Source organism: Hypanus sabinus, chromosome 10 (assembly GCF_030144855.1).
Source record: "Hypanus sabinus isolate sHypSab1 chromosome 10, sHypSab1.hap1, whole genome shotgun sequence".
Classification (NCBI taxonomy): Eukaryota; Metazoa; Chordata; class Chondrichthyes; order Myliobatiformes; family Dasyatidae; genus Hypanus; species Hypanus sabinus.
In genome coordinates this window covers 138,861,091-138,886,378 of record NC_082715.1, presented here as the reverse complement: position 1 = coordinate 138,886,378, position 25,288 = coordinate 138,861,091, and the positions used below count along the sequence as shown (strand labels likewise).

At 38.4% G+C, this 25,288-nt stretch overlaps 1 protein-coding gene across 1 annotated transcript in view; it reads left to right on the top strand.

Annotated features, from left to right (window-relative positions):
* The first annotated feature begins 2,255 nt into the window (after positions 1–2,255).
* tfap2d (transcription factor AP-2 delta (activating enhancer binding protein 2 delta)) overlaps positions 2,256–25,288 on the top strand; it is a 63,612-nt gene continuing 40,579 nt past the window's right edge. Inside the window, exons 1-3 of the mRNA XM_059981308.1 lie at positions 2,256–2,294; positions 2,694–3,191; positions 6,012–6,072. Of these exons, the coding sequence (XP_059837291.1) occupies positions 2,256–2,294; positions 2,694–3,191; positions 6,012–6,072 (598 nt within the window). The remainder of the gene's footprint in view (positions 2,295–2,693; positions 3,192–6,011; positions 6,073–25,288) is intronic.

The window sequence follows — 25,288 nt, the reverse complement described above, 5'->3', positions numbered from 1 at the left end:
TCACGAAAAGCTTCTTCCCTTCCACCATCAGATTTCGGGATGAATAATAAAAACCGTGAACACTACCTCACTACTTTCCCTCTCTGTTTGCACTACTTGTTTAGTATATGCATATTTATATATTGTTTTATTATTATGTACTGCCGCCGCAAATTTCACGACATATGCCAGTGGTATTAAACCTGATTCTTTTGGGAATTAGTCTGAAACTAAACTGTCGAAATGTGTATGTGGTGATTAGAATGCCCTTGAGTAAAAGTAAAACAATTTTTACCAAGTAACCAAGTATTCCTGGTAGGCTAAAAATAAGATATTAAACTACTCAGTTCAATCTTAAAGCCAAACTATTTTGTTGTTTGTTTTTTTTTGTCTAATTGGAGAACTTTTAAATAATACTCAGCAGAGTTAATCAAATGTTAAAGGAGAAGACACTGACCTTTTTTTCCCATGCCTACCAGTCACACATGGACGTCACACAAAAGAGGCAAATAGTAGTCGTGTGCCTTTGTCGATTTATACAAAGGGAAAGAGGCCGGGGTGACAGCTTTGGTTAGTATGCATGAGCAAAGGCGAATAGTCAGGCAGACCTCCATACCGAAAACTTGTTTTTTTTTGGATATTATTCCACAGAGTTCAATAGTAAATGACCTGCTACTCCCCCAAAAAAAAGACACCGTCTTTTTTTGATAAATTTCGTCAATTTAACACCTATCAGAAAAAGAATGGATCCGGACTGCCCGGCTGAGTCCAAAATAATAGAGTTTAATATGTCTAATTGAGGTTTGTTAAAGCAAAAAAATAGGACAGTTCAAATCATTTCTAGAAATATTTTTAAAAGGATGATAAGTGGTTGGTCTGTCGAATTTTAAAAGTAACTACGTGGAATTTGAATGTATTGAGCGGTCTATATATAAATGGTCTAACTTTTAAGTTAGTTAATATTTTGAGCATAAGGGGTAATTTTTAAAAATCCGTGTATCAAATATATAACATTAAAATGCATCTCCCTCGTGCGGTCGTTATTGAAAAGGGATGGAGAGTGGTTATTTAATAACCCGCACTATCATTGGTGGGAATACGCTCAATTACTCTGTTCGCACACAGTAATAAGAAAGGATACCTTTTCAGTTGCCTGTGATTATAATTTATTCAAATCGAAGAATACCCTGTAAATTGGCCAGAGCCTTCTTAAATGTGCCTCTTAATTAATGCATTGTTGTTCTAATTACAATTTTGGCATCATTTTGAGTATCAAGATATAGCTAACGGTGGAAACTATACTTGCATTTACGTGATATCTTGTTTCAAAATACAGATAAATATGCTCTAAAATTATCCACACTAGTCGGAATACGAAAAAAAATTGGCTAACCGACTATTACTCATTATCAATGATATATTTCTCGTTTACTTTCATGTTGGAAACCCATTAAAAGACTCCAGAGTTAAATATATGCAATGATTCTGTGTTTTGTTCTTGAAGAAATGTTCTCTGTAATACTGTTGCGTGTTGTAAAACTAATAGACAGGGTCGACAATTTTTCATGACTGGACAAATCCTATCAAGTTGTTCTTTTAATAAATTTCATCGAGAACATTATATACAAAAAAAATAGGCAGCCTGGATAATCTGCTACGTTTCTCGCCATTTTGAATAAAACTAGGCTTTTTCTTCTGAAATCATTATTTCAAAAATATTTAAACCATCGAATAGCGTAATAAAGATTGTAATATTACCTTTGTTTTATCTTGCCTGAAATTTCTACTTACTTTAAGCAGGTATGCCATAGACTGGACAAATATATCAATCCTTCCCTGATGTCCTCGAAAATTGTAATAAAGGATTACAAGATTAAGCATGATAAATCCAACGTTACCGGAGAGAAAACGGGAAAAGCACGAAAAACTCCCCAATACAATTAACAACTTAGAACAACCTCGGCTGTGATGAGAAGATACAATATTTATTCCGCGTCTCCTGGGATGGAGCGCTTCTGTCTATTGTCTTCCCAGTTCAACGCTGATGCTTAATTTTCAAAACTTATATATTACCAAGGGACCTACGCCATCAGTTAAGAAAAAAAAACCCCGACAAGTACAAAATGTGATACAGGGAGCCGCTTTTGTGCAGAAGAAACGCTATTTCGCCCGGAATAGACGGATTCTTTAGGGTGTAGAGAGAGAATATAATTTGGGGGGGAAAGTCGAGTCTTTTTTTTAACTTGCTCTTATTAGAACCTCTTGTTGGATTGAAAATGTCAGCAACGTTCCCGGGTCTCGTCCATGATCCCGAGGTAATTTTATTACGGCTGCGATCGCTCTAATATTTCTAAAGCTGCTGCAGTCAATTAAAAGTTCGTTTTCGCGGCTTTAAGAACGAAAATCATTCGTTATGACATCTGTCGCGCGAATGGCATTCATCGGATTGCAACAGTTGCCACAATGAAAAAAAATGTTATCGCTATAAAGACTGAAAGTTAAGTAGCCGGATTTAGATAAACCGCCGTGTTATTGTTTGAGGGATTTGTGTATTTTCAGTGGGTGATGAGTAGATTTAAGACGGTTGCCGTTGTATTCTCTCGAAGGCTTTAGTGTTTGAGCGATGGAGCGGATTGATTGTACTTTTGTACCTGCGAGGTATAAGAAATGACAAACCAGATTTGTTTTCTATTCTTTTCCTTTTTTTTTTCCAGATACGTCATGACGGATCAAACAGCTATCGCCTGATGCAGTTGGGATGCTTGGAATCAGTGGCAAATTCGACCGTCGCCTATTCATCCACATCTCCATTAACCTATTCGGCGAATGGAACCGACTTTACCTCGCCTTATTTCTCCACTAACCACCAGTACACCCCTCTTCACCATCAGTCCTTTCATTATGAGTTCCAGCACAGCCACCCGGCCGTCAACCCTGATGCCTATTCCTTGAATAGCCTCCACCATACCCAACAGTATTACCAGCAGATCCACCACGGAGAACCGGCAGACTTTATCAACCTTCATAATGCTCGGACTCTCAAGTCCTCTTGCCTGGATGAGCAGAGGAGAGAGCTGGGCTGTTTGGAAGCCTACCGCCGACATGACTTGTCTCTAATGAGCCATGGATCCCAATATGGCATCCATCCAGACCAGAGACTTCTACCGGGTCCAAACCTAGGGTTACCACCTCCGGGCTCCGATGACATCCAGGTAAACCATTATTAATACTAATATCGAGATCTCAAACCCAACATAAAATGCGGAATAATTTTACACTCTTACATAAATTTAAGACTTTAGTCTTCAAATTTGAACATTTTAAATATTTTTTTTCCTAATTTGCTTCTAATAGAGAACCTGGTTAGTTGGTGATCTTTGTCAGGCCACAGTGTACAGAAAATAATACGAACAAAAACTGCGCCCGTCAAACTCACAACAGCAAGATCAGACTTTGTACAATGCAGAGGGATGCACCGTGGTTTTCGAAGCATTCTCTGCAGAGCTCTCTAATTTCTTTTAAATGTTGTAACTTGCCTAACATCACATAGACACAACCGTTTCCCTGGCACTGACGGCGACACCGTTATTTGCCGCCAATCCACTTAAAATTTCGAGCAGCGCCCACAGAACAGAAATAAATAAGAATCGGAATGTGACGAATATTATTACGTAATTATAATTACCTAATAATTTTTTCCATTTTTGAGATCAGCTCTTTCACCGCTCCTTCAAAACACTAGATTCATTGGGACATTTCAACATCCATGTTACATATTGTAGTAGTTTATTTTATAGTTTACCTACTGAGAAGCAATCTAGATTTTCCTGCATGCATTCGCTAATGTTATAGCTTGTCCTCTGCCTTCTCGGAGGAACTTTTTTTTAAAGCATCTGAATGCGTCAGGCAATGTAGCAAAGCAGTCAGACGTTATTGTTTAAAGAGTTCGGAGAAGGTGTAAAATTAAACGATTGCCAGAGAAATCTGAAATACAGGAACATGTTTTAGATCTATATATAGGCATTTAAAAATATTTGCCATTTTAACGTTAATTAATCGATCTGTTTCAATACATTAAACCGCAAGTATAAGTAGTCAATTTTAATTCCCCCCCCCCAATTTGTGCTGCTAAGTAGCAAAATTTACCAATCATACTCACGATAAACTCAGCTTTATTTTCCCGTGTCCTGATTGTAAGATAGGCGCTCCCAGAGATTCTCAAGTGAAATTCGGAGTTTGTCAAACGCTGTATGTGATAGCTCGCTCACTCGCTACACTGGAGTGTGCGATCTCTTCTAAAGGACACTCGTTTTTTAAGTGTACTTATCTCTTTGATCGAGAATGAAATTAAAACGATTAGAAATCGGAAAACGTGACTTTCTGCTTTTGTTTGCTGAAACTGGGGCAATAAATTAAATAGCAGACTATCAGGCCGGGAACGGAGCCTTATTCGAAAGAACTTATCAAATTCAGTTTTGAAAAAAATCTCGACTTAATGCAATACACTCTTGCTGAACTAAAACGCCTTTATGTTGCCACTGAGCACGTCTAGTGCTGATTTTTATACTTGTACGTTTTCAGCCCTTGTCCTTCACACAAAGCGTGGTGTTTTCTTTTAAACGGATTAGGGAATTTGCAAGCGAGAAACAATACGAAAACTCAACGCGCGGGAGCACCGTAGTTTATCCAATTTTCGACTTTATGTCATCCTTCGATTAGCTTATGCACAATTATCTGACCAGACTATTTATCAACAAGGCCCATGCCCCCATTGCATTATATATATAAAGAATGTGTAAAAAATGGTGATTTTCCGCCGTTACCAACGATGACGAGAAACCTGTGTGGGAGTTTTTAAAGTGGGATTAGCCGTTGCACTATGTGTAAAAATAAAATAAAATTCAGATGTAAAAAATACCCGAATGAAATATAATGTGCACTTACAAGGGTGTCTACGACCCGACTAACTTTTCGTGTCTGTAAAATCAACCAAATCATTTAATTGAGTCCCTGTATTTAAGTCGCAAACAAAGTCCAGATTTTTTTTTAAATCTTCGTTTCCTGGTCAATTTCCTCCAGAATCGGATAAACCGCATTCTGCTTAACCAACTGAACAGATGCAACGGTCTTCAGGCAGTAGATACATCTTTGAGCTCCCTAAAAAGATTTGATATGGCAAACAAAAGCATCTGTCACACCTTTTCCCCGTCACGAGTTTAATTTATGCTTGATCTCGGAGTTTTTATATTGATTTTATAATCACTTTAACCCCAGAACATAAGAGAAAGGGCTGAGAGTTTCTAAAGATTTATAAGAGCGCGTCAATAGGGCGAAAAGGGAAGGGGAAGAAAGGAGAAAGGCAAATTCGAGTGGTCTTTAGTATGCGACACCTCTCGCCGAATTCTTTTCAAACTTCTCCATGGATTTAGGCAGGCCAGAGAGCTTTATGCTTGTACCAAGTAAATGGAAATCCGTGGGCAAAGACAATAAATGTTTATCATTAATATATAAACAGTGATGGGGAAAGTAATGTTAGTATTAAACACAATACTGAGAATGGTGCATCGGGTTTATAAATTTGGCCGTGATCTGATGCCTGACGTTTTCAAAGTAATTGTGTGTTGGCTGAGTAGAGTATTCAATAAATTCAAATACGTTCTTGGGTTTAATGTTTTATCTGCATGTGTTTTGCTAGAAAACCAGCTTGGGAAGATTTAAATGCTGAAAAGTAAATTAAATGTATACTGCCAGTACCTTTTATAAAAGTTTTTTAAAAAATAATGGATCTATCGTCTATTATGAAATGTATAATAAAGTGTAAACATTTAAATGAACGCGCACAGGGGATTAAGTTGAAAACATCATTTTATTGTGAGTGTGAAAATAAAAGATAATGGGTTATATTGCCGCCGTTTCTTTCGGACGAAATGAATATATGTCTTTTTTTTAATAAATAGCCTGATATAATAGCAATACAATGTTTTTATTTAATTTCAGTTTTCTTATCTTTGAATTTGCATTCTGATTTACAGAACTCGGTGGAGGCACAGTGTGGATTAGTTTTAAATGGTCAAGGCGGGGTAATACGGAGGGGTAAGTCTTGTTGTTTTTGTTTGGATGCGCGACCCAGTCATAAAACCCCTTTTCGGAAGAGATTCGACATTCGAAGAAATATAGACTGTCGTGACTTTTACCAGTTGTTGAGAGAATTTGTCTGTTACTTTCGGGCTACTATAAAGAGAGGAAAGAAAGAGCGTCAAACTATTTTTCACGTCATAGAAAACAGGTTATCAGAATCACCTTTAATATCACTGGTATAATGTCATGAAATTTGTTTTTTTTTGCGCAATGCAATACATAATAATAAAAAACTGTAAATTGCTATAAGAAGTATATATATGTATATATAATAAGAAGTACAAAAATAAGAAGAGAGAGTGAGGTATTGCACATGTGTTCATTGTCCATTCAGAAATCTGATGGCAGAGGGAAAGAAGCTGTTCCTGAAACGTTGGATCTTTATAAGCCATAGCGTGCACACGGATTGGTCAAACCTAGGGAAAGAAATATGAGCCAATAATGTTACAAAGCTAAACTATGATCAGGTATAATCTGAATCGCAACTGGAAAATAGTGTTCAATTGAGAGACGACTTCGTTTCTGCCTGGGCAGGCATGCAGTATGTCTTGTTTTCAAATTAACTCGGTTGGAGTTGAATATCGTGTAACTGTTGAGAACAGACATATGGCACGAAGCCATTTCATCAACAAAATTCTGAAATTGTGAAAAGAAAAACAGAAGAGCTTATTTATAGCAAAAGAAACAGCACGCCTGTTAGCGACAATTATGTTAGCTAAAATGCAGCGAAGCTCAAATATTAATATTTGAGTTTTAGGAATAACATATGCCAATTGTCTAATTTCCTGGGCGTTTAAATCGTCGGCATATGTTACCAGTGCACACAGTCCTGCAGCCTTAAAATTAATAAAACAGAGATGCTACAAGTCAGAATAAAGACCGAGGCGCCCAGTTAAAAGAAGTAGCACTCCCATTGTCAGCCATTCAAACCCCTACAACTCCGACGTTTCGGTAGCCTCGGTGCTGGTGGTTGGAGGTGGGGGGGGGGGTCGCAATGGAGGGGGTGGAGTTTAGTTAAAATAGGTGAAAGCGGATTGATAAGTGTATTTGCTCTGCGTCTGGTTTATTGAGGTAGGCAGGAATGGTTAATAGTCGAGAACCGTGATTTACCTAATTTATCGTGACTGTAATGCTTAACCGCAATTTCCCGTAGAGTATATACAGAGTATATACGACTGTAGCAATTTCCCCCAAAGTTACATATTACCCCTTAGTTAGACATGTGTTTTTCAAACGAAAAGCGTGTTTCCCCCTCTCAGGCGAAAAACAAGTTGTTGGCCTTTGATCATTCCAAAAGTGCTGGAATCAATCCCTGTTATCCCCACCCATTTATAAGGACGGCTACAGTACTTGGAAACGTTTAAAAAATGTTTTCAGTTCAATAGAATATTGCTCCTTTTGTAAAATGCAAATGTATACGGATTGACCAACTCTGCGAAAAAAATCCCAGTGATCAAAGTTCATAAATGGGCAAAGATGTAATTTCTACCTTTTATAAAGGTAACATTTTTATTTTCAAAATAGCATTTGCCCTATGAACACGTTTCAGTAACTTGCAAAATATATTCCAATAAACTTGTGGGTTTAATATGTAAAAAACTGATTCAACCACGTTTTACATCATTCTAATGGATCCTAATTATTATAATAATATTAGTAGTAATAGTAGTTACAGCGGAAGTAGTAGTACTAGTAGCATTAATAATAAAAGTGATTGTTTTGGCGTTTCAAAATATTAATATTTATTAATTGATTAAAAACATGTCAATCTTTATGTTTGTTACTTTTTAATGGGTGCAAATTAATGTCAAGCTTTTTCCACAATATATTTAGATTACTGTAAATGTTTTCACAATGAGTAAAAAATATAATAGCTATGAACAGATTATCCAATTCTCTTGCCTCTTGCATTGTTTGAAAGTGTAGAGCTAACTTCCGGGAAAATCGGGTCGTCTGGTCAACGATGGTGCTGAAGACAGCTCCTTTTAGATTAGTTTTCGGAAATTGAGACACCTTAAAACTCAACTGCGAACATGTGTATGTTTGGTCAGTTCCTATTTGTTTTTCTGTAAAAATCTGCAATGTCATAGTCCTCGAGTAAAGAAAAATCTATCACTTGCGAGGTCTATGTTTTCATTCATCTTTCCACTAACAGAATGTGAATGCAAATAGTCTAAACGGCCCTTTGTTGACTGTTGAGCCTGCAAGACTTGCGCCTATTTATTTAATAACATCCTTGCAATGGATGTTAAGGTATCGTGGGGTTCTGAGATTTCCATATGTTAGAGAGCTCTGTTCTATTATCATCCAAAAAGCTATAATTCATCTTTCAGGATAAGCGGGAAAAAAATGGAAAAACTCAGCAAATTAGGCAGCATTTCAGGTTCAAGTTCAAGTTCATTATCTTTCAGCTGTACACATGTATACCACAAAATGAGGCAAAATTCCTCCAGATCAAGCTGCACAACACAGTACATATAGCTCACCCATAACACATAAAGTAATATTATCTTAAATGAATTAATAAATAATAAGGTGCATATATGATACAAGTTAAAAAGTAAACAGTACAATGTCACTGGTGCTGTGGCAGAGAGTCCAGTGATCTTACAGCCTGAGAAGAAGCTATTCCCCATCTTAACAGTTCTTGCACTAATGCTACTGTATTCCCTGCCTAATAGTAGTTGGTCGAAGAGATTGTTGGATGAACGATGGATCATTGACAATGCTAAGGGCACGGCCTATGCAGTGCTGCTGATAAAGATCTCTGGGTGGAAGGCAGGCCACAATGATCTTTTCAGCTGTCCTCACAACCTTTTGTAGGGACTTGTGGCCAGATAAATTGCAATTCCCATACTGGATAGTGATGCAGCTGATCACGACAAACTTGATGGTGCTCCTGTAAAAATTGGTTAGAATGGGGGTGGGGGGGGGGGCGCCTCAGGAAGTGGAGACACTGCTGTGCTGCTATTTGTGGAAACTGAAAGGGATTAATGTTTGTGCAATCAAGTTCAAACCCATAGTGGAACAGTCTTCAATGTGAAACATTAGCCCCCTTTCTCTTTCTACAGATTTTATCTTACCCAATGAGTGTTTCCAGTATTATGTTAGGTTTCCAAAATCTATTTTGGTTTTCAAATTTCATTGACTGCTAGTCAGGTTTCAGCCTTAGTTTGGAAGGAGGCTTGTTTGGTTAGGCTACCAGAAAAATAAGTCATCCTCCCTCAAAGAACGGCCAGGAAATGTTCATCCCAAATTCCTGAAAACTACAGCAAGAGGGAGGCCAGATGCTGCCGATCTTTCACACCAGTGTCAGGTAGCCTCCACACTCTTTGGAGTTGCCCTCAAACTTCTGGTAATTTTCCCCCTCCTCATTTTCTCTTCTTCAGTTGCCCACTCTGGCTACTCACCTCTTCTCCTCATCTGCTGATTGCCTCCACCTGTGCCCCTCTTCCCTTTCTCCCATTATTCATTCCTCACTTCTATCAGATTCTTTCTTCTCCAGCTTTTATCTTTTCCTCCACTCAACTCACAATTTCTTACTACATTTTCCTTCCCTCACTCATTTCTTCACCTAGCACCTTCTTCCTTGTTCTCCTTCCCCTCCCCCCATCTTCTTAATCTGGGACCCGCCCATTCATTTCTAGTCCTGGTGAAAGCTCCCAGACTGAAATGTTGACTGTTTATTCCTTTCCATAGATGCTAATCCATGAACTTAATGAGTTCCTTCAGCATTTTATGTGTGTGTTACTTTGGGAATCAGGATTTTGTTTGAAGCACTCTCATATTTTAAATGTTCTGGAGATGCAGTTCAATCTACAGAACACATATCCCGCTAAAACTTTTTTTTAAAGTTGTGCAGTTGTCTTGTTGTTCCCACGATCCCTGATTGTGATGTGATGGCAGATGCAGCTCGGCTGCAGAAGGTCCACCTTGTATTCAAAGTACGGAAACGAAGTTGAATGAAAGCCATTGTTATAAAAAATTTTGAAAACTTTCACATTCAGGAGTTTTCTCATTACTTTGCTTTAATTAATATTTGAAAGAGAATTGACATAGTGACCCGTGATTCTCCCTAAAAAATGCTGAAATGCATGGAAATGTGCAACAGTGATTTTTTTTTTGGAGAAATATTCTTCTGCTCCTGACACTACATGAATGAACAGGAGAGCAACTTTATTTCTCTCTAATGTCTGGTATAGGTCCAATGTTTAGAACAAAGAACAGTACAGGACCTTTGGCTGACCATATTGGGCCACCTTTATAACACACTCCAAGATCAACTTAGCCCGTCTCTCCCACATAACTTTGCATTTTTCCTTCACTCCTCTTAAATGTCTCTAATGTATCTGCCTCTGCCTCCACAACTGGTGCTCATTACTCTCTGTGTAAAATATCTAGCTCTGACATGACCCCTATCCATTCTTTCAATCACCTTAAAGTTACGCCCTCTCATATTAGCCATTTCCACCCTGTGAAGTAGTCTCCATCTGTCCACTCATTCTGTGCCTCTTATTATTTTTTACACTTCTATCAAGTCATCTCTCATCCTTCTATGCTCCAAAGAAAAAAGTCCTTGCTCACTCAACCAATTTTCAGAAGAGATTATTTCTAATCTATATAGCATCATAGTAAATCTCTTCTGCACCCTCTCTAAAGCTTCTATATCCTTCCCATATTGAGGCAACCAGAACTGAGCACAGTATTCTGTCTCATTTCTAATTTGTTTTCTGTTAGGACTAGTATCTTTGGATGAGATATTAAACTGAGACTGCAGCTCTACTCTTGGTGGTACGTTAAAGCTTAAAAAAGGACTATGGATAGCTTCATGACATCCTTCAACTGTTAATATGAAATTAGTAGTCTGCACCTTAATGTTTATATGATGAGCATTTGATGGCAAAGAGCCTGTACTCGCTGGAGATTAGAAGAATGGGGGTAGATCACATTGAAACATATCAAATATTAAAAGGCCTAAACAGAGTAGATGTGGAGTGGATGTTTCTATAGTGGGAGCACTAAGGACCAGAGGTAACAGCCTCAGAATAGAGGGACGTCCATTTAGAACAGAGCTGAGGAGGAATTTATTTAGCCAGAGGGTGGTGAATTTGTGGAATTCATTGCCACAGATAGCTCTGAATGCCACATCATTGGGTATATTTAAAGCAGAAGTTGATAGGTTCTTTATTAGTAAGGATGTCAACGGTTATAGGGAGAAGGCAGGAAAATGGGTTGAGAGGGTTAATAAATCAGCTATGATGGAATGGCAGTGTGGACTCAATGAGCCAAATGGCTTATTTCTACTCCTATGTCTTATGGTTTTATATGTGGGTGCTTGGTCCTTGAAAATTGGTAACCCTGTTCCCTATGTTATATTTCAAAGTACATTATTTGCTGTAAATCCCAAAGAATTAAATATGTAATCTGCATCAGTGATATATTTGATGGCATCATGTGGCTTGATGTTGTTGTGTTTGTCCAGGGGTATTTAAGGTGTACTTCTGAGAAAAAATTTGAAAGTAAAGGATGCTGCTCCAAATTGCAGATTTAAAGCACAATATAATCGTCCGGATGAGAATATCGTCAGTGGTAAATTAATGCAGCTGTGTAGCACTTGAGGGATTATTGAAAATACTGATTGAAAAATTCAGGACATTTGTCCTATTGTTGACTTAGACAGAAAAAGGAGCAGTCCCGCACAGCACAGGTCACTCAGCCCTCAGTGTTCGGTTGACATTTTAACTTACTCTGAGATCAAGTTCAGGTTTATTGTTATTTAACTGTATACATATATACCGTCAAACAGTTCCTCCAGATCTACTGCTGCTTATACACAATGTATAAAGCAAAATTACCGCCAAAGAATCAACAAATTATAAGGTGCATTAATGACGCAAGATCAAAAGCAAACAGTGTAACACTACTGGCACTTCATATATGATGAGACCTGGGTGGTGGTAGGAAGTTCTGTTGTTTCTCGGCCTGGGAGAGAAGCTTGTTTTCCATCCTACGCTTTCCTGTTCTGATGCCACAGTAACATCTGACTGATGGTAGGAGGGGTCTAAGAGGTTGTTGGATAGATGCGAGGGATGGGAGGGATAAGGAACTTGTATATGTAGCACTTCAGATAAATATTTCTAATTCATAAAAGAGAGATCCTAATGATCCTGCCAGCAGTCCTTGCAATCCGTTGTCGGGACTTGAGGTCAGATGCCTTACATCCATCCAGGTCATCTATCTCATTTCGCATTTCCCCCTCCCCCCACTACTTTCAAATCTCTTACTATCTTTCCTTTCAGTTTGTCCTGACAAAGGGTCTCAGCCTGAAACATCGACACTGCTTCTCCTTACAGATGCTGCCTGGCCTGCTGTGTTCCACCAGCATTTTGTGTATGTTGTTTGAATTTCCAGCATCTGCAGATTTCCTCGTGTTTGCCTATCCAGGTGCCTGGATGAAAGAAAAACGGAGGGTTATGTAGGGAGGAAGGGCTAGATTATGCAAGATTAACGTGTAATCCTTGCACGTGAAGTAAATTTGCAGAGGACACCAACCTTAGCTTGGGCACTATATGCAGTGCAAGGAAGCAGTGAAGGTTAGACTAATTCTTCTCATTTCTTATAAATGATAGCAAAGTCCCAAGGCTGGTTAGGCATGCTATATAAGAGACCTGTCAAAGTGATTCTCCTTCATGTTTCAAAGATGCTGGCTGTGCTAAAATCCCCTGCCCGATGTCCCATACTAAACTAGAATGTGGAGCTGCAGCAAAAAAAAGTGAGAATTACTCAAGTAATAATATGCTCTAAACTACAGTAATACTACTAGTGTATCCATGCAAGTCACATCTGAATTTAAATTATCTCACTCCCATCAGAGAGGAAGCTATGTAGCATCCACGGCAGGACCACCAGACTCAAAAGCAGTTCCTTTCCCCAAGCAGTATGTCTGATCAACACCTCCACCCAAAAACTCACCCTTCCACACCCTCGAGCACCACTACTTAATCATTTCTTGTCAGAATCACCTCATGTACAGACACTCCTGTGCCTAACATCACTTTATGGACATACAATCAGTCTATGTATATAAGCTATTTAAGTATTTATATCTACAGTGTTCTTTATCTTACAGTGTGTTTTTTGTGCTGCACTATATCCGTAGAAACAATTACTTCATTCTCCTTACTTTTCTGCATTGGAAATGATATTACACTATCTTGAATCCTGAATGTCAGTTTAAAGAATGCGGGAAATGTTGACATTGCACTCTAGAATTCATAGACCATTTGTGGAAAGATAAAAGCAGTTTGTGCTTCTTGTCAAAGATTTGATGAAAGGCCATTGACTGAAACATTAATTCAGCTTTTATCACCATAGATGCTGCCTGACCTATAGAGCATTTCAGATTTTCAGCAGCTGATATACGCTCAATGGCTACTTTTTTAGGTACACCGGTACACATGCGCGTTAATGCAAATATCTAATCAACCAATCATGTGATAGCAACTCATTGCATAAAAGCATGCAAGCATGGTCAAGAAGTTCAGTTGTTGTTCATACCAAACATCAGAATGAGGAAGAAATGTAATCTTAACAATCTTGTCCGTGGAATGACTGTTGGTACCCAACAGGGTAGTTTGAGTATCTCAGAAACTATGGTTCTCCTGGGATTTCAACACAAACGTCTCTAGAGTTTACAGAAAATGGTGCAAAAAAACAAAAAAAAACATCCAGTGAGTGTCTGTTCTGTGGGTGAAAATGTCTTGTTAATGGTAGAGCTCAGAGAAGAATGGCCAGGCTGGTTAAAGTTGGCAGGAAAGCAACAGTAACTCAAATAATGAGGTGTTGGAACAGTGGTGCCCAGAAGAGCATCTCTGAATGCAGAACATGTCGAACCTTGAAGTGGATGGGCTACGGCAGCAGAAGGCCACAAACATACACTCAGTGGCCACTTTATTAGGTACAGGACTTACCTCATTAAATGGCCACTGAGTGTATTTTGCTTCAGTATAAGTTTAAATTCAACGTGTAGTGCTCTCCTACAGAGTAGCAATGCATCTTCCTTGTAAAAATAGCATAACTATCAACCAATGGAAGAATTCAGAAAAAGGGCTTCTCAGTAATTTAAAAATGTTTGGCAATAATGCTCCCTTTGTGTAGGTATAAGCTATTTCACTCAAAATGAAAAAGAATTATGTCTCATATTGCTATTGAATCTAAAATCATAGGATTACATATTATTCAAATTATTATATGAGGTGAAATGAAACTGATTCCTCAAGATACCATTTTGCTTTTTCATATTCACTTTTGGGCGCCTTCTCCGTTTATTAGAGGTGGATGCAACATATTCTGTTTCAAAAAGAATAATTTTTCTGTTCTGCACTTATTCCTTGGGTTAGTCTTAACTAAAGACTGGTCAAATTGATAATTTTTCAGGCTCATTATAGTTGAGTTGCTATTTTCCTGCAGTGTAATATTGAAAATATACTTTTACACAAATCTATATCTAAAAACTGAAGACCTGGTATTACCGTGGTACTAAGTGGATGTTGAAATCCCTCTGCTATCACTTTCAGTTAATGGTGTGCAGTGTTTAGCCTGAAGCTCCACTCTCCCAACCATCAGAACCAATAATCTTTACATTGCATAGTGCCCCAGTATCGATAGCTTCTCTTGCCTGGGGCATCTGCTTTGATATGTTAATATTTTTGAGTACCAAATTCAGTGGAGATCATATTAATGTTGTTCATACGGACTAGTGCTTCACTTGGATGAATATTCAGATCTCTTGCTTTCAAAAGAAAACCATCTCCTATTTACTGAAGTCACATCCATTCCAATCACCCTTGGTATTAGCAATTCATCTCAACTTTCTAAGACCCAAACTGATCAGGCTTAAGTTTGGATCTTTAATTAAGAAAGGCGCAATTGTTTTAAATTTCAGATATGGATTTAGGTAGCATAATGAACACACTGCTATTGTGAGCCCATGAGGGGTGTTAGCTCGTCCGCACACCAATTTTTTTTACAGTAAGGGGAACAAAGTGACATTTGCCCCGTGTCTCGTCTTTTTTGAAATCTTGATGGCAAACTCCTAAAAAAAAGCTCTTGATTCGCCTTGTGATCATTCACGCTTGCTGCCCCAGGCAGATTCAGAAGCTTAAACACTACTATCGCCCCTGGGCCATGCAAAAAGGACCAGACTGCCGGCAAAAGCACTTTTCGATTGCTCTTGGCAACGTAAAATACAAACTACTTTGAATCAAAACATTTTTGGAATTAATATGGGTTGAACCTTGCTCACTGCACCAACTTTAAGGAAGGCTGGTTTGTGAAATCATGGGATTTTATGCCTAGTCATGGAATAATTCCAGATTAAATCTCTCTTCAAAATAGTTCTGTTTTTAATCCAACACTTGTTAAACACAAAATATTTTATTTTCCTTTTATTTGTTCAGTTTTTCTAGATCCTTTCAAGGTGGCCTTCACACATGGTTGGTCTTAAAATGCAGAATTCCAAATTAACAACAAATGCTTGCCAAATTTTCCCAAACTGCAATTTGCAAAATATAAACAAAGGAGTGTAGCTTTCAGGAAAGGTTTGTATGCTAAAACAGTCCACTGTAGCATAGCAGTGACATTACAGGCTCAGGACATCAGAGTTCGGAATACAAGCCTGATGCCCTCTTTAAGGAGTTTGTATGTTCTCCCCATGGAGTGTGTGTGTTTTCTCTGCATGGTCTGGTTTCCTCCTGCAGTCCAAAGATATACTGGTTAGTAGGTTAATTGGTCATCATGAATTGTCCCCTGATTAAATCAGGGTTAAATTTGGAGGTTGCTAGGCAGTGCATCTCAAAGGGCTGGGAAGGCCTGTTCCACACCGTATCACTAAGTATCACTAAATAAATGCATTATCTACTTCAATGTATGCATCGCCATCATCAGGTTTCATATGGTGCTTGTCACCTTCCTACTTTTGAGTAGCAAGTTAATTTCATTCTGTTGCTAGGAAGGAATTGTTGTCAAGACATTAGCCCATGTGCTCAACAGTAGAAGCATTTAGGATAATCTGATTCTGGGTTTCTTAAGTATAGTGATACTTGCAAAGCAATGAGCAGATTTGCACAACCAAACAAATATATTACTCTTTTTGAGTACAATAGGTAACAGCCTATCCCATTTATCAGGTGACAAAGAAACGGAAACCATTTCTGCAAAAGTGGAGGCTTGAACTCATTAAGCATGGAAGAATATTCGCAGAATGTTGTTATACATCTCAGTATCCAACCCAGTAACGATGAAAATATTTGTCCATATAAATTTTATATAACAACATTTTCTAACAGTGATTAACATTTATATTAGAAATGTTCATTACCATGAGAGAATTTTGTTTTCTTAGTTCTTTGAATATATTTATAAAAATATACCCTGTATTTTAAATGTGGGTTCAGGAAGAAACAAGATTAAATTTACATTTTAATTCAAAGTGAACCAAGTTATTACTGATCTGAGTCTTCACAATAAATTAAATTGATTCCAGATTTACAAAGGCAGGAAACCAGATGTTGGAAATGAAAGGCGTGATACTCTATTTATCAATAGGAATGACACTATTACAAACCCTTTAGAAGGAATCGAAACTTGTTTATTTTTAAATGTAGGTGTCCATTTAATCTTGCCACTGGTGAAATAAACTGGTTCATATTTCCATATTTCAAACGACTCAAGTTATACATGGCACCTGTGTGCCTAAACACTTAAATGTAAGTCTATAGAATATCAGGAATGCGGTCTTTGCATTTAATTTCTGAAGACACTAATTGCCTGGAAAAATTCATGTGATTAATTCTGGTTACCACAGAGCATTGCAAAATGCTTTCAGAAGGGCTGTATTCACCATGTTGCTCAACATAGTAACTAGAGAAATTCATTACCAAACTGAATCATCTAATTTTAATAAGCATCAGGATTTATATTTCAGCCTAGAATTATTCAACAGAAATTAAAAATAATGTCATTTTTTCTACACTTTAAAGTTGAAGATGAGAAAGAATAATTAATTAAATAAATAAAGTTTTTGCTGATATATTAATTTTGAATTTTAATTTTTTTAAAACTTCGTATGGGAATGGTTTCCTAACAAGTATAATTCTATCATTTTCAAATGACAAATTCCCTAATCAATTAACTGGACTGTTTCAACATTATATAAGCATAAATCTTTCAAGTCATTCTTACTAATATAACCAAGGCTGTTTGCTGTGCTTCCTACATGATAGTTGGGTAATGTAGGAGAAAACGGAAAGATCCCACGGAGTTTGTGCTTGAAGTTAACAGGCAATTTATTAAGGAAACCAGTCAAAGCTGATTTACCTGAGCATCAATTTGATAAAGCTTTTCCATTCTCCCTTGATAAGATTACCAGTAAAGCTACATTTTGACAGCAGAATGGTGGCTACAGGAAGTCTTAGTTAAGAAGTGACTCGGTCCTTATAACAGAGTGAAATGATTGTCCACAGGTCTAACAGTAAATCCAGTTTTCCATTGCAACAATGGGTGCGTACTACAATACAATTAGCGAAACTCCTGAACCTTGGATACCGTCACTGCTACACTACTTCTGGGCTTTGTCTGTGGTTTCCTGTAATCACATTAGCACATTCCACATCCCTGTTTACTAGCTATAAGCCCTCATTGTTCTTTGCCCCTACAACAGGGTAGTGTGGTGGTAACCGCGACTTGGGTTCAATTGCTGCCACTGTCTGTTAGGAGTTTGTACCTTCTCCGCATGACTGCATGGATTTCCTCCTGATGCAACAATTTCCTTCCAGAATCCAAAGGCATACTGACTGGAAGGTTAGTTGGTCACTGTACATTGGCCCATGATTAGGCTATGATTAAATTGGGAGATAGCTAGGTATCAAGGCTCGAATGGCCAGAATAGCCTATTCCATGCTGTACCCCAATAAATAAATAAATAAGCAAGTGTTTATATATCTATATATCAATAAATATCTAACTATAGCCCCCTTTTCAATTACATATTCCCTGAAAACATAAAGGAACTGATGTCAATGACAAAGTTTCCTTGGACACCATCTATGAACCATGTTGAAATCATATTGCAAAGGGGCTCTGAGAGCAAGATTAATGAATCATTGAAATACATTTCTACATGATGCTATAACCTTAAAAGAAATAGAAATAAAAGGCGTGGTAATTTTCATGTCATGCTTATAGAATCAGGAGCAGATACTAATCAGAGGAATTTTTCCCTTAGTTACCAATACAAATAATGTTTAGGAATAATTTTTGGGGATTGCTGTGTGTGTTACTTTGCCGGAGTCCACCAAGGAACCTAAGTGAGGCTTTGCAGTTGTCATTTCCTCATTTTATTGTTTTTCAATTGTTCAAAGTTTGAAGTAAATTTATTACCAATGTATGTATTCATCATAGAACCAGAAACATAGAACAATACAGCGCAGAAACAAACCCTTCCGCCCATCTAGTCCATGCTGCACCATTACTTTGTCTAGTCCCATACATTACCTTGAGATTCATTTTCTTGTGAGCATTCATAGTAAACCAAAGAAATACAATATAATCAATGAAAAGCTACACATAAAGGAAGACTGACAAATGGCCAATGTGCAAAAGAAGGCAAACTATGCAGTTTTTTTTAAAGTAAGTTCATAAATAATACTGAGAAGATGAGTTGAAAGTGAGTCCTTAGGTTGTGGAATGAGTTCAGAGTTATGGTGAGTTAAGTTATCCACGCTGGTTTGAGAGCCTGATGACTGTAGGGTAATAACTGTTCCTGAACTGGCTGCATAACTGAGACTCACTTTCAGAGTCTCTGCAGTTCATATTCTGCAAATTATTTGTTTAATTGTACAATTTTTTTCACACATTGGATGCTTGTCATTCTTTGTTGGGCTTTCCGTGGATTTTATTGTGTTTCTTTGCTTTGTCGCTGCCCATAAGAAAATGACTTTCAAGGTTGAATATGGTATGCATACTTAACTCCTGTACTATTTCATTCAACTGACACTGTTATAGAGACAAAAAAATTCATGCATCAGAATTACAGGCCAACCCAAATAAACTGTCAGAAGTATAACTTGAGTTTCAGTATTCAGGTAAAATATATTTCTGCCAGTCACTGATTTCATGTTTCAGACTGCTGGATGCAGCATTACGTTGCTCCAAAATACCATGGAATGCTGACATTTGTTAACCAGCTTTCTTTTTGTACAATCTAAAGCCTCGATTTATTTTCAGCCAAATTCAAGCAGCATTAAAGCCTCCTTTATCATTTTTATACATACATCTGATCTAATTTTTTTCTGTGGCAATCTCATTACGGTTATTAGCTTCTGTCCAACTATAACACAAATTTGACTGTCTTATTCAGTGAGGGCATATCTATGAAATAAAGGAAGCAAATGGGCATGGTGGAACACACTGTTGTGTAATTGAGAAAATGCCAAACTAATGTGTCAAGAGACAAGATTCAAGATTGTTTAATGCCATTTCATGCTCAGCAGGTCAGGCAGCATCTGTGGAGAGAAAAGCAGAATTAATGTTTCAGTCAACTGCCTTTCATCAAACCATTGACCAGAAATATTAACTGCTTTTATCTTTCCATAGATGGTCCACGAATTGTAAAGTGAGTTGTCAACATTTCCTGCATTCTTTAAACAGACATTCAGGATTCGGGATTGTTTAGCATCACGTCTAGTACACAAGTGTAAAGGGAAATTAAATATTTGTTACTCCGGATCCGATGCAGCAAAAAAACTCACAATAAGATAAAACTTTATTTATCCCGAAGGAAATTATTGTTGTGAGGTTGTTCACTCAGAAATATATACTTTAAAAAGCATTGAGGTATGAAAATATACAAAATGTGCATCAAAACATAATAGAGCAAAATACAGATAAAGATGTAGTCACATAAGATAGCTTTTATATATCAATTGATTATATCCATGAAGTGACTCTTCAAACAGGAGTGACAGACAGGAGATGATAAACTAGTGGTGGTGGAGGGCAAGCTAGAGGGAGATTTTCTTGGCATCTGCCCAGTGTTTTCCAATCTATATCCTGAACTACTTCAATTGCTTTATGTGAAGAAGTGTTGGAAGTAAGCAATAGAACTTTTTAAAAAACTTACTGCAGTTTTTTGTAACTGCATAGTTTGTCTTCTGTGCACATTGGTTGTTTGTCTGCCTTTGTTTGCATGTGTAGTTTCTCATTAATTCTGTTATGTTTCTTTTTATTTACTCAAAGGGCATAATGCCTGCAAGTAAATGAATCTCAGGGCGGTATATGGTGACAGATATGTACTTTGATAATAAATTCACTTTGAAATTTGAAAAATGGGGACAGCGTTTTCTCCGAGGAGAAAAGTTGCAAGGTCATTCCTATATTTTTATGTATAATCAACTTTCAAACTCTGGTTAGTCTCCCCTCTCACTGTGTGACCCTCTTTATGAGAGAGAGAGAAAGAGAGATAGAGAGAGAGAGAGAGAGAGAGAGAGAGAGAGAGAGAGAGAGAGAGAGAGAGAGAGAGAGAGAGAGAGAGAGAGAGAGAGAGAGAGAGAGAGAGAGAGAGAGAGAGAGAGAGAGAGCCTGTGGTATGTTGAATTGTAGGTTGAATGATTCATTTTTGTTCTACAGCAGATCGTGGTCTTTCTATTGCTTGCTTGGTGGGTGGAGGGTGCCGATGCTTTTTGCTGAAGGAAGTGGGGAGGGGGAGGGCCGTTGCTCTGCGGCTCCTTGTGCATGGGAGGAGTTCTAACATTGTTACTGTCACTCATTCTTTGGGGCACTCTTCTGTTTTTGTGGGTGTCTGTGAAGAACAAGAATTTCAGGCTGTCTATTGTATACATTCTTTGATATTAAAGTGAACTGCTGGACTACTTATTATGTGCCCATCAAAACACACCGTGAAATGTGTCATTTACATTAACAACCAACACGGTCGCAGGCGTGCTGGGGGCAGCCCACAGGTGTCATTACACAGAGAGTAGTATGCTCACGTTTTAATTGTATTATCATGGATAACGTTGAGTCGACATTAGAGCCTCCATTTATAATACCCGTAGAATGCTCAATTTGGCAAAGCAGAGCCAGTTAAAAAATAAAAACATGAGAATCTGATCCCAAGCTTCACCACTTGATGCTTCACGGGATATTGTGGTATCTGAGTTTTCTTCTCTGGCCAGATGGAGTGTTATGAACTAAATCAGGTTTTGAATTTAACCAATAAATAAGGTGCATCTGGAATTTTTGACTTCACAAATATCCCACATGTGTCAAATCTTAGTCTCCTACCCACCTTAAGGAATCCTTTGCCAGTCCCTCTTCCGAATGTATCCTCTTCTGCCTCCTCCTATCTGTACTCACTGGTGTTCCCCCTCAAAGGGCCTAATGCGTCATCTTCATCTTCATGGTATTAATCCTAACACGCTAATGAAATCAACTCCTCGGAGAGAGGTGACGTAGGATCAGAAGATGGAGAATCTTGTGGGTAGAGTTAAGAAACTGCGAGGGTGAACAGACCCCAAAGGGAGTTATAAACGGGCCTCTGAACAGGATGCAGGCTACAAGTTACAATGGGAGAATTTACAATGAGAGACGAAAAGGCATGTAAAAAGGCCAATGTTGTGATAGTCATAGGAGATCTTAATACGAATGAGGACTGGGAGAACCAGGGTGGAGCTTGTTCTCAGTATTGGTAGCATGCCTATACGATGGCTGTTTAGAGCAGCTTCTGGGTGAGCTCACTAGGGGAATGGCAAATTAGGATTGCTGTTATGTAATGACCCGGATTTTGATTACTGAGCTTAAAGTGAAGACCACTTAGGAAGCAGTAATCATCATATGATAGAATTCATCCTGCATTTTGAGAGGAAGAAGTTAAAATCAAACGAATCAATATTACACTAGACTAAAATTAGATATGGCCCTTGTGGCTAAAGGGATCAGGGGGTATGGAGAGAAAGCAAGTACAGGGTTCTGAGTTGGATGATCAGCCATGATCATACTGAATGGCTCGAAGGGCCGAATGGCCTCCTCCTGCTCCTATTTTCTATGTTTCTATGTTTCTAAAGGGAACTACAGAGACATTAGAGAAGAGCTAGCCAAAGTTGATTGGAAGGGGCCACCAGCAGGGATGATGGCAGAACAGCTCTGGCTGGAGGTTTTGGGAGCAATTCAAAAGGTAAAGGATCAATACATCCCAAAGACAAAGAAGTAAAGGGAGGGTGAAAAGGGAAGTCAAAGACAACATAACATAGAAGCAAATAACAGAGTAAAAATTTGTTGGAAGTTAAATGATTGGGAAGCTTTTAAACACAACCAGGAGGCAACTTAAAAAGCCATAAAGAGAAAAAAGATGAAATATGAGGGAAGCTAGCTAATAATATTTTTAAAAAATACTGAAAGATTGCTTTCAGATTTACAAAGAGTAAAAGAGAGGCATGAGTGGATATCAAACTACTGGAAAATGATGCTGGAGAGATTGTAATCGGGGACAAAGAAATGGGGACAAAGAAATTTATTAAAGACTTAATAAATATTTTGAGACAGTCTTCACTGTGAAAACACTTGCAGAATGCCAGAAATGAGAACATGTCAGGGGCAGAAGTGAGTGTTGTTGTGGTAACTGAGAAGCTGAAAAGTCTGATGGTAGATAAGTCACCTGGACCAGGTGGACTGCACCCCAGAGTTCTGAAAGAGGTAGCTGAAGTGATTGTGGAGGTGCTAGTACTGATCTTCCAACAATCACTAGATTTTGGAATGACTTCAGAGAACTGCAAAGTTTCAAATGTCACCCTACTCTTTAAGAATGAGGCAGGCCGAAGAAATTATAGGCCAGTCAGCTGGACTAAAAATGGTTGGAATGGTGTTGGGGTCTACTATTAAGGATGAGGTTTTGGGGTATTTGCAGGCACCTGATAAAATAGCCCAAAGTCAGCATGGGAAATTCAGGGGAAATTTGGCCTGACAAATCTTTTCTGAATTCTTTGAGGAAATAACAGGCAGGATAGACAAAGGAGAGTCAGTGTTCTGATGAAGGGTCCTGGTCCAAAATGGTGACTGTTTACTCTTTTCCATGGACACTGCCTGGGCTGCTGAGTTCCTCCAGCATTTTGTCTGTGTTTCAGTGGATGTTGTTTACTTATTCAGAAGGCTTTTAACAAGGTGGTACACAGAAGGTTGTTTAACAAGATAGAGCCCATAGTATTACAGGAAATGTACTAGCATGGATAGAAGATTGGCTAACAAGCAGGAGGCAAAGAATGGGAATAAAAGGAACCTTTTCTAGTCGGTTGCCTGTAACTAGGGGACTGTTGCAGTAGTCAGCATGGGGACTGCGCTTTTCATGTTATCTAACAATGATTTGGATGATGGAATTGATGGTTTTGTGGCCAAGTTTGCGTATGATATGAAGATAGGTGGAGAGGCAAGAAGTATCAAGGGAATGGGGTGTCTTCAGAAGGACTTAGCTGGGAGAAAGGACAAAGAAGTGGCAAATGGAATACTAAGAAGTGTATAGTCATGCACTTTGGAAGAAGGAACCAATACGTGGGCTATTTTCTAAATGGGGAGAAAATTTAAAAATCAGAGGCACAAAGGGACTTTGGAGTCCTCATGCAAGATTCCTTAAATGTTAACTTGTAGGTTGAGTCAGAGGTAAGGAAGACGACTGGCACACAAAAGCAAAGATGTAATACTGAGACTTTATAAGGCATTGGTCAGAGCACACAGAGTATTGTGAGCAGGAAGGCAGAGGTGGTGGTGTGGCTCTGTAGGTAACAGCTGGAACTACATCTTCACAAAGAGGTGACATAGGATCAGATAATGCTGAATCTTTGTGGGTGGAGTTCAGAAACTGCAAGGGTAAAAACGCCACTATGGGATTCATATTTAGGCCTCCAAATAGCAGCCAAGGTGTCGGGGTTGAGATTGCAGAGGGAGCTGGAAAAGGCGTGTAGTATGGCTAATGTCACAATTGTAATGGGGGACTTCAATATGCAAGGGGATTGGGAAAATTAGGTTCATGTCAGATGGCAAGAGAGGAAATTTGTTGAATGACTACAAGATGGCTTTTTCGAGCAGCTTGTGCTTAAGTCCACTTGGGAAAGGCTATCTTAGATTGAGTGTTGTGTAATAACCCAGATTTTACTAGTCAGCTTAATGTAAAGGAACCCTTAGGAGGCAGCGGTCATAATAGAATTGAATTCATACCACAATTTGAGAGGGAGAAGCACAAATCACATGTATCAGTGCCACAATGAAATGAAGGGAATTACAGAGGCATGAGAGAGGAACTTGCCCAGGTGAATTGAAGGAGGGTACTGGTGGGGATTGCTGAGGTTTCTGGGAATAGTTTACTAGGCACAGGATAGACATGGCCCACAGAAGAAGTTTTCAAATGGCAGGGGTAGGCAACCGTGGCTGACTAGGGAAGTTAAGAACTGCATAAAAGCCAAGGAAAGGACATACAAGGTAGCAAAAGTGAGTGGGAAGTTGAATGATTGGGACGCTTTTAAAATCCAACAAAAGAGAATTGAGAAAGCGAGCTGGGAAAAGATGAAATATGAGGACAAACTAGCCAAAAATATAAAACACAATACTAAAGATTTTTCAGTTATATAAAGAGTTAAAAGAGGAGAGAGCTGATATTGGGCCACTGGAAAATGTTGCTGGTAGAGTAGTAATGGGGGCAAAGAAATGGCAGATGAACTTAATGGGTACTTTGCATCTGTCTACACTGTGGAAGACACTAGCAGTGTACCAGAGTTCCATGAGTATCAGGGAGCAGGAGTGAGTGTCATTGCTATTACAAAGGAAAAAGTGCTAAGCAAACTCAAAGGTCTTAAGGTGGATAAATCACTTGGATCAGATGGACGACAATTCAGAGTCCTGAGAGAGGGTGCTGAAGAGATAAAGAAAGCATTGGTCATGATTTTTCAAGAATCACTTGATTCTGGAATGGTCCCAGAGGACTGGAAGATTGCAAATGTCATTCCACTCTTTAAGAAGGGAGGAAGGCAAAAGAAAGGAAATTATAGGCCAGTTAGCCTAACCTCAGTGGTTAGCAAAGTAGTGGAGTCTATTACTAAGGATAAGATTTTACGGTACTTGGAGACTAATG